Source organism: Pistacia vera, unplaced genomic scaffold, assembly GCF_008641045.1.
Source record: "Pistacia vera cultivar Batoury unplaced genomic scaffold, PisVer_v2 Contig117, whole genome shotgun sequence".
Classification (NCBI taxonomy): domain Eukaryota; kingdom Viridiplantae; phylum Streptophyta; class Magnoliopsida; order Sapindales; family Anacardiaceae; genus Pistacia; species Pistacia vera.
In genome coordinates this window covers 493,179-502,986 of record NW_022195215.1, presented here as the reverse complement: position 1 = coordinate 502,986, position 9,808 = coordinate 493,179, and the positions used below count along the sequence as shown (strand labels likewise).

Genomic DNA, 9,808 nt, shown 5'->3' with positions numbered 1-9,808 from the left:
TAACCTCTTACTGAATTTGTAGATCATTTCCACTTTGTAACTGTATTATTATCTTTACTTATAAGGTAGTCTGTAAAAGGACAATGAGTAACTTTGTGGTTCAAAATGAATTTTAGAACAAAACATAGTTGATAGACAAAAGAGGGAAACAAGTCACTTCCTAAATTACTTGTACAACTAGAATAAACTTATATTGCCGCTATTTCCATTTACAAATCCCTTTCATTGCGTAATTGTTTGACTGTCTCTTGTGAAGTAGCATGTCAAAACACAGTAATTAACCATGTGCTTTTGAAGAAAAAAAAAATGATAACAATAAAAAAAGAACATAAGAGTTCAGAATTCAAGTAAGCTTGTTAATTTGAAACATATTTCTTCAAATTTTCAAGCACAATGGAAAAGAAAATTAAAGTATTACGTAAGTTTTCTTTTTCTGAAATAGAAGATACTTTTATTAATGAAAATTAAAAAGTACAAATTGAAAATTTCAGAATATCGTTAGTTTCGCTCACTCTTGCACATACAATGATTAATATAAACTCTAAGATCAGTAGGACCAACGATTGAAAACATAGAAACGTAGGAAACTCAAAAAACTTTGTAGGCCATCCAAGGCTTAGTCTTTAACGCCATTCAAGGTTGTTGGGGCATTTGTATCGCAACTGTGGAGAACCAAACTTTCAATAGTAAGCCCAGGACCAAATCCAAATAGCACTCCCCATTCCGACCCATCTCCTGTGGTCTTAAGCCCATTTTCAATTGACCTCTTCCTCATCTCATCCAAAGCAAACAGTACAGTCACGCTTGACATATTACCATACTCTGCAAGCACATGTCTTGTTGCAAGTAGTTTTTCAGGCTTAAGTCCTAGCGTGGCCTCAATTTTATCCAATATTGCAGGCCCACCAGGATGTATAGCCCAAAAGATTGAGTTCCAATCAGAGATACCCAGAGGTTGGAATAACTCAATCAGTTTCTTCTCAATGTGGCTTGCAATAAGGCCTGGAACTTCTTTCCCAATATGAATTATTAGTCCACTCTCACGAATACTCCCAGTAATTGCCCCAGCGCTATCGGACACTATTGTTGGGGATGTAGAGATTAGTTCAAAGATGGGCTTCTCAACACCTGGCATTGGATCTGCACCAACGACAAGAGCAGCTGCCCCATCACCAAATAAGGAATGGCTCACAAGAACATCCATATCAGTCTCACTAAAGCCACGCAAGCCAATCAAGGTTACCTCAGAAACCACAATCAAGACACGGGCACCTTTATTGTTCTCAACTATGTCTTTGGCCATTCGTAGTACAGTGCCACCCCCATTACAACCTTGTTGATACAACATCATTCGCTTAACAGATAGGTCAAGATCTAATAGCTTGAGAATTCGGTAGTCAATCCCGGGCAAGAATGCAGCCATAGTGGTACAACAAATTAAGTGAGTGATTTTTGACTTTGGTTGGCCCCATTCCTTGATCGCCTTCTCAGCAGCTTCCTTGCCTAACTCTGATATTAGTACAGCTGATATATCTTGTCTAATATCCAATGAAGGCGCATTATGTTCACGTATAATCGGGTTCTCTTCTACAAACTCTTCGTTGACGTACATGTGTCGTTTTCTTATCATGGTTTTATCACCTGAAATTGTTGAATATATCTTGGTTATTTTGTTCTCTCAACATATATGCAATTGTAAAGTATTCACAATTCAAAGACATAGGCACATAGTTAGATTTTTAATAAATCGTTTCAAATCTTAATCTAAGGTTAGTGAGGTCTATTGCATAATAATAATAAAATCTAGATCAAGAATCTATCATGTATTTTACTAATGTCTTATAACAAACCTTCAGTGTTCTATTACTAAGGGTATAATCCGTTTCGTTTTTGTAAAATATTTTCCTTTTTTTGAAATTAATGAGAGAAATGTTTTTGATAATTATTATTACTATTTAAAAAAAATAAAAATAAAAAACCTTTAAGTTCTGTAAAGAGATCTACTTTTATATCACGATATATAACATAATATTAAGTTATTTTTAATGTTCAAAATTCTTTTTTAAAGGACCATTGGTCCATTTTGTATGCAGTGAAAATAAAACCTACAATCTTCTTAATATTTCAAAGTAAACATGAATATGGGACCAATTAGATGTTATGACGGCTATAAATGTGAAATCTTACATCAGAGATAGCTAATAGCAAAATATTAGTAACAATAAAATTACAAATAGAAACAGAAATAAAAGTAAAAGAGCAATAATAATAGAAATAGAAATAAAACAAGCAATAAAAATAAAGAATAAAATGAGGCATTCTTACACATGCGTTGCATTTTCTTTTTGAGTTCGATCATGTGGTCGTCATGGGTCATGCGAAAATAAGTATCAGGAAATTTACTTTGTTCAATAAAATGTGGAGGATTTGCTGTTCCAATTGCCAGGATTGTGGCTGTGCCTTGAGCACGTTGATCCTTTCGAATTTCATCCACCGACATCATTTTGGCTCTAGTCTAATTATTCTTATCTTGACTTGAGTTTTGTTGTTATTCTTCGTGCATGGCTAGTTTATATATATATATATATATAAGCACCTATCACAATAATTCATCGTGCATGTTTTACACATGCTGCTCAAAAAAAAAAAAAAAAAGGATATAAATAAGGAATCTTTTTAAGTACCCAACTTGGAAAATAATGAAAGCGACTAAAATGAAAAAAGAAAGAAAAGTAAACTACGGTAGTACCTGATCTTTCTTGGCAGTTGGTTGTTAACTGTTCTTAGAAGGATACTTGGCACTAAACCAGCGGAATAGCTTACGTACATCATTGTGAATTATATTATAATATAATTTACTATAATTGGAGGGTTTAGTGGTTACATAAACCCTTTTTTGTTCCGGAAATAGCTCAAACCCTTATTGCTCTTTAAATCTTTAAACTTTCTTTCACACTCGATGAGTTTGGTAGTATAGTATATGGTTGAGATTTGGCGCAAACGTAGTATATATGAAAAATAAGTTTATTAGTTTTTTATGAATTAAAGGAATTAAGCATACTGTAGAGAATTATGTGTTACCATTATTGATTTGAGTAGGATGGAATGAATTCTCACATGGGAAGTAGTTTCCTCGCCTCATTTTTCCGAGTAGAAATATTACTATTTAAAATAATATAACGCATGGATTCTAATTAAAGTTTAAGTGAATTTAAACTTTGAACTGATATGTTCATTGTTTGAAAATTTTGAAAGGGAATGTTTCACCAAATTGATTAGTTTTTCTTCTTTTTTCTTTTCTTTTTGGTTAATCCAAAAAAATTGGTAATTCATTCAATAAAAAGTAAAGCATTTTACTATTTCAATCTCGATTCATGACTTTAACAGAAATTAAGCTTCTTCAATTGAGATTAAGGTGTTTTTTATATTTTTCACTCATTATTTTTTACTCTATTAACATTTAAGATACTACAAATATTTTCCCTTTTTTTTTTTTTTTTTTTGGATTTACCCTTTTTTCAATGAAGATAACGAAGGGAAAAAAATCTGCTTTAAAGGGAAAGAAATACTATTCACATTTAAGATACCACCAAGTTGTTAAAGGCAACATCTATCTTGTTGAAGTATCTCAAACAGACAAACACATGTACTTTATTGTTCAAGTTAATTAGGAGATTCAATTGCTTTAATTAGAAACTGTTTAAAATGATATCTGTCTGATCAACCAATAACTTTTTTCATTTTTTTTATAGCCCTTCAATTGTAATTCGAAAAACTTGTTAATGGTGTGAGACCATGAGTTTTAGGTCTCATCTACCCCTTTATAACTTACATGGAAATTTGTCAATAATAGAAAACTTATTTTGACCACAAAAAGCAGTGAAATATTTTATCACCAAATATGTGTCTTCCCGTCGCAGCTAAAAGCTCAAACCCTTATTGTTCTTTAAATCTTTAAACTTTCTTTCACACTCGAAGAGTTTGGTAGTACAGTATATGGTTGAGATTTGTCGCAAACGTAGTAAATATGAAAAATAAGTTTAATAGTTTTTTTATGAATTAAAGGAATTAAGCATAGTCGACTCTAGAGAATTATGTGTTACCATTATTAATTTGAGTAGGATGGAATGAATCCTCACATGGGAAGTAGTTTCCTCACCTCATTTTTCCGAGTTGAAATATTACTATTTAAAATAATAAACGCATGGATTCTAATTAAGGTTTAAGTGAATTTAAACTTGGAACTGATATGTTCATTGTTTGAAAATTTTGCAAGGGAATGTTTCACCAAATTGATTAGTGTTTTCTTCTTTTTTCTTTTCTTTTTGGTTAATCGAACAAAATTGGTAATTCATTCAATAAAAATAAAGCATTTTACTATTTCAATCTTGATTCGTGAGTATGTCAACAAAAATTAAGCTTTTTGAATTGAGATTAAGGTGTGTTTATATTTTTCTCTCATTATTTCTTAATCTATTCAGATTTAAGATACTATACATATTTTTTTTTTTTTTTTTTTTTAATTTACCGCTTAATTTAATAAAAATAATGAAGGAAAGATTATACTAACAAATATTTCAAATATTATCCCTAATGTAAAGAAACAAGAATAAAAGAAATTCCTCCTTTTCTGTATATTACTATTCATGAAAATAACCATTACAATACATACTGGTTTTCTTGATATCTATTCACATAAAATCAGTAACTTATTTTTAAAATTTAAAATAAAACTGAAATCCTGGGCAATTAGTTTTGAACCATTCACAACAAAATCGTAATCTTGATATGTAATCTTCAAGACCTAATTTGGTGGATAATATATATAGTAAATCAGAATATTTGTAGAATTTTAATACGTTATCCATTAGAGCCTTCATCTCCAGTCTTTCTTGAAATTCAAAATTATCTAAACTTCTGAAAATACCGTTTGTAAATGCCAGCCATAATGGTGAATCAATTTCAACTTACGTATTCAACCTCTTCAATAAAAAAAATTTCTTTGAAGAATTTGTTTGGTTTCTAACTCCAAATTTTTATCTTCTCAATCGAATATTCAACTCCAACATTACCTTCTATTATAATATTCCTACGAAGTTGCTAGAGGCTTCATCTATCTCTTTGAAGTATCTCAAACACATGTACTTTCTTGTTAAAATTATGAGATCGAGTTTCTTTTATTAGAGAATGTTAAAAATGATATTTGTCGTTTGAATCAACTTTTAGATTTCATCTACCCCTTTATATCTCATGTCGAAAACTGCCAATGAATACTTTGATCACAAAAAGAAGAGAAAGATTCGAGCACCAATATTTGTCCCTCCGTTGCAGCTAAAAGCTACAAGCTGCACACCGAATTCCTTGGAACTTGCTTTACAAGTCTACCTTAGAAATTAAAGCCTCCGTCAAACCCTATGATCTTCTTTTGATAATCAAGAAATTCTCAAATTTGTTATGCAATCTAACCCACGTTTGAAACTAAAGCCCCCACCGAGCCCTGAAATATTTCATTAAGTAGGTTTACTTAAGGAGGCTCAAACCTAAACTTTGTGGGAGCAAACCACGTGTATAACCATCCAGCTAACCTTTAATAAGGAACCATTTCAGTTCTACTCCTCTCCTAAATCATTTTAAATCTTTTCACACTTCAAACTTCAAAAACACAAGTGAAATAAAAAAAGAAATATGAACTCAAGGGTTAAATAACATCTTAAAAGTTCTATTATTTATTGCATGTCTTAATACACTAAACAACGTAGGTCTAAGTTTTAAATCGAAATGGGTCCAACTCCCGAAACGGTACTAGCAAAAATTATACATCTGTAAACAAGAACAATATCTAATCTCGATTTTATATTTGATAAAGAGAAGAAAACAAGTACAAGGCTATCTATACTAAGGATATTAAGGTGAAAAGAAGCATTTGGTGTTATATGTTAAAACTTTTTATGAATTTGATCATCATTGGGACTAGTTTAGTGAACTTTCATGAATTATATGCAAAATATGTGTCCAGGTGAACTTTATGTGTAAAATGTGTGTATGTGATTATCATGAATGGACAATTTAGTTTCTTAAATCTTTAATGTAATTTTTAATTATATTATTTTTATATAGTTAGGATATAAGACTTAGTTAATATATAATTAGTGACAATGAATATAAATCACTTTTTTTTAATGGCTTAAATAAAACAAGCATGAAAAAAAAGATAATTATAAATTTAATATTTTATAAAAACTTTTAGATGGTCTTATAAATTATAATAATAAAAAAAATACTAATTTTTTTTAAAAATATATTTGGGATTTAACCTATGGGGTCGCCAATCGCCATCCATATTTGGGGACCCTGCCCTATCCTTGAATCGGTCAGTTTGAGGTTGGGCTTGGGATGGTGATGTCAATTCCTTCGGAGAGGTTGGAATGCTGATTGCGATTTTGTCTCCACCTGCCTTGATTGTTATCCTAGTGGTGGAGTTCCTAAAAAATGTTTGGTTTTTAGATTGATAATTCTTATTATAGCTCTTATACCAAGTTGAAGAGAAGATTATACACAAAGATTGGAGTACATTGTCGAGCATCAATAGATAGATTGGCTGGCCACATCAATCATGGTGGCGCTGATTAATGACATTTGTTTTCAAATTTTTTAATAAATAATTTAGAATACTAAATAGCAAGTGAAATTAATTTTTTTAATGAATTATAAGATTTAAAAATATATTTAAAATTTTTAATTAAAAACAAATCTTAATTCATACGATATAATGAGATACCAAACATATTACTATATACTGTATATTGTACAACAGTATTCAACATAATACAATATCATATCATATAAGAATAAGACTATATATTATACAATGCACTAAACATAGACTTATCATTTGGTAATTGTCGTAAAATCGGTCTATCTCATCACTTACTAAGAGTTAATGCACGACAAAAACATATAAGAGAAAATAAAAACACAATCACATGTCAATTTAATGTGCTTCAGCGAAACAAGTCTACCTCCGCGAAAGAGAACTCACTATCAAAAATAGAAAATTTAGTGCAAGTAGGAACGTAAAAGTTACTCCACCTAGCCTGGGTTCAAGGTGACCCAACCTATGTTCGACCTAACCCGGGCATAGATTGCATCTGGGCTTAGGCGTGAAAAATCAGGCTTGGGGTTAGAGATGGGCGTGGGGTGGGTCGGAGCCGAGGAATGGGGTCCTCAACCCAGTCCCTAACCCTTTGGGGGATCACCCCATCCCCATTTTTCTCCTGGTTAGGAGTTATCCCGCGAGGGATTATTTCAAGCTTTTTTTAAACATTGATTTTGTATATTTCTTCTGTGATAGACAATTAAACATAGTAAAAAAAAAACTTAAATATGTTAGCCAGACTGAAAAGAGGGCAGTTTCGTAAAACTGCAAATCTACAAAAGAGAGAACGGCGTCGTTTTGAGAAGGAAGAAAACTTTACTCTCTGGCTTATCGTCTAGCTGAGTTTTTATTCTTAACATCAGTTTCTTCTCTCTTCCTCTGTATATAAACAAATGTATTCTCTGAGAATAGGAAAAGATTCAGCATTTTTCAATTTTCTCTCTTTTAGTTTTTCAGTTTCACATGGTATCAGAGCCTGAGACAAGCGTCGACGGCAACGATCTGAGAAATTAATTTCTTTTCTTTCTCTTCTCAGCTTCAATGGAGAAAATGCAGAACGTTTCAGCTAATCCTCAGCTCTCAATTTTTCGTCAAGTCTTCAGGTTGTCACTCCCAAACTGACGAGAGTAGCTACACTGATAATTACCGATTCTGGCGATCGCAAGTCCTCTTCGCTGTAGGAGCTCATGAACTCGAAGAACACTTGACAGGTTTAATTCCCTGTCCAGCTCCTTTTATTAGCTCTGTTTCTTGTTCAATTGAGTTGAGTGATAGTAAAGCATCTGAACCCTAGATAAAGAAAAGCTTAACCAGCTTATGTAAACTGGAAACGAACTGACAAGTTTCTTGTCACTTGGCTTCTTGCCTCAATTTCTGAGTGCATGTTCACTCTTGTTGCAAAATGTCAGTTTGCGTCTGAAGTATGGTTTAAGCTAGAAGCTGATTTTGTAACTGAGTCAAAGGCCAGAGCCTTACATTTGAAGAATTTGCTTCAGATAACTCAAAAAGGCAATTTGAATATTCATGATTACGTTAAGAAAATGAAAGGCATTGCTGAAAGCCTGTCTACGAGTGGTCAAGTGATCTCAGATGAAGATCTTCTTCAACATATTTTAGATGGTTTAGGTCCAGAATTTGACGCTGTTGTTGTCAATCTGACCTCCAGAGTAGAATCTACGGTTGATCCGGTTACTTTGCAAGAGGCTCAGTTTTTGTTGCAAAAATATGAGTTGCGGCTTGATAGGTTTAATTCTGTGGAGTTTCATGGTGGTTCGGTCAATGTTGCTTCTCTTGAAAATTCAAATAGTGGAAAAAATTCAGTGCCTATCAATGCTAAGGTTTCCTCTGCACCTATTGGTACTTCTAATTTGATCACGAATAATCAGTCTAACTGCAAGGCTTACCTAATCCTCCCATAGGTTCTCAGAGTTATCCTCAGTTTAGTTTGAATGATCCTGGATCAAACTTTGGAAATTTTGGTGGAAATTCAAGCATTATTACTCCTCATACAGACCTGTTTTTGGGAGAGGCAGAGGAAGAAACAATGGCAGAGGCAAGCCTATTGTCAAGTTTGCAGTAAGATCGGCCATATAGCGGCTCACATTATCACCGCTACAATTCTACTTACACTGGTGTACCTCCTCAAGTAACATGTCAGGACAAGGTGGTTCTAGTCCAGCCTTTCATAATGGATTTATGGACCTCGATTGGAAATCAGCAGCATTATAATACTGCCAGACACTATAGTTCTCATTCTGGAAGCGCCATGTTGTTGGTCCCACTACTGGATCCTATGATCCCTCATCTCAGTCAACTACAAATTCCACTTACACAGTCAACAACAACACATCAATCTGCAAGGCACACCATTTTTTACTCATCAACAGCAAGGGTTTCATGCCCTAGTCAGAAAACTCCTACCAAAATACAATTCCTAACCAAGCTCCTAACCAAGCCTTTCTTGTGTCCAACCAACCACCTTCCCCAAATCATTATCCTCAAACACACATGACTGTTGTTTACTGCTCCTGTTGATCCAGCCTGGTACATGGACTCAGGAGCTACTGACCATGTAACTCCTGATCCTACTTAACTAATTTCCAGCAGACCCTATGATGGAGTTGAGCAACTACAAGTTGGTAACGGTGAGTCTCTCCATATATCTCTATAGGTTCCACTTTAGTTTCCAATTCATTTCAATCTAGTGTTTACATTTGCGTATGTGTTGTGTGTTCCTAGAATAACTAAAAATCTTCTTAGTATTTCTAGATTCACTAAAGATAATCAAGTAACTGTGGAATTTGACTCTGATTGTTGTATTGTTAAGGACAAGGCTACAAGGCAGTGTTCTGCAGGGAGGACTTAAGGCTAGTCTGTACCAATTGCACATACCTTCTTGCTTCTCCTCTGGTTACACTTCTGGTGGTCTAGAAAAGTCAACTGCTTTGAGTTCTAGGTTTGTCATACATTGTCTTCAAATAAGCCAGTAGGTACTGATAATCAGTATAGTCATAGGTTGCCTCAGTCTATTAGTTCTCTGAATAACTTTCAAGATGCTAATGTCAAGTGTAATAAACTGATTAGCAGTCCAATGAATGCTATTGTAATAACAATCATAGGATGCAAGGTTCACAATTATTTTGTAACACTCAA

The 9,808-nt window shown here is 33.2% G+C and overlaps 2 protein-coding genes across 2 annotated transcripts; one reads left to right on the top strand and one right to left on the bottom strand.

Moving 5' to 3' along the window:
* Positions 1–502: 502 nt before the first annotated feature.
* On the bottom strand, positions 503–2,530 carry LOC116106547 (chalcone synthase J-like). Its single transcript, XM_031392922.1, has 2 exons — positions 2,326–2,530; positions 503–1,641 (listed from the first exon to the last, which is right to left on the bottom strand). The coding sequence occupies exons 1-2, from the start codon at positions 2,501–2,503 to the stop codon at positions 617–619; spliced, it is 1,203 nt and encodes a 400-aa protein (XP_031248782.1). The 5' UTR covers positions 2,504–2,530; the 3' UTR covers positions 503–616.
* Positions 2,531–8,037: 5,507 nt separating this feature from the next.
* On the top strand, positions 8,038–8,735 carry LOC116106280. The gene is made up of 2 exons (XM_031392625.1): positions 8,038–8,512; positions 8,575–8,735. The coding sequence occupies exons 1-2, from the start codon at positions 8,038–8,040 to the stop codon at positions 8,733–8,735; spliced, it is 636 nt and encodes a 211-aa protein (XP_031248485.1).
* The last annotated feature ends 1,073 nt before the right edge of the window (positions 8,736–9,808 follow it).

Bases quoted from the DNA above. Each gene is read 5' to 3' on its own strand.
- LOC116106547 (XM_031392922.1), bottom strand. From the start codon at position 2,503: ATGATGTCGGTGGATGAAATTCGAAAGGATCAACGTGCTCAAGGCACA. The intron at 1,642-2,325 runs GTAAGAATGCCT...CAACAATTTCAG, and splicing joins AAAGAAAATGCAACGCATGT to GTGATAAAACCATGATAAGA.
- LOC116106280 (XM_031392625.1), top strand. From the start codon at position 8,038: ATGTTCACTCTTGTTGCAAAATGTCAGTTTGCGTCTGAAGTATGGTTT. The intron at 8,513-8,574 runs GTACTTCTAATT...ATCCTCCCATAG, and splicing joins GGTTTCCTCTGCACCTATTG to GTTCTCAGAGTTATCCTCAG.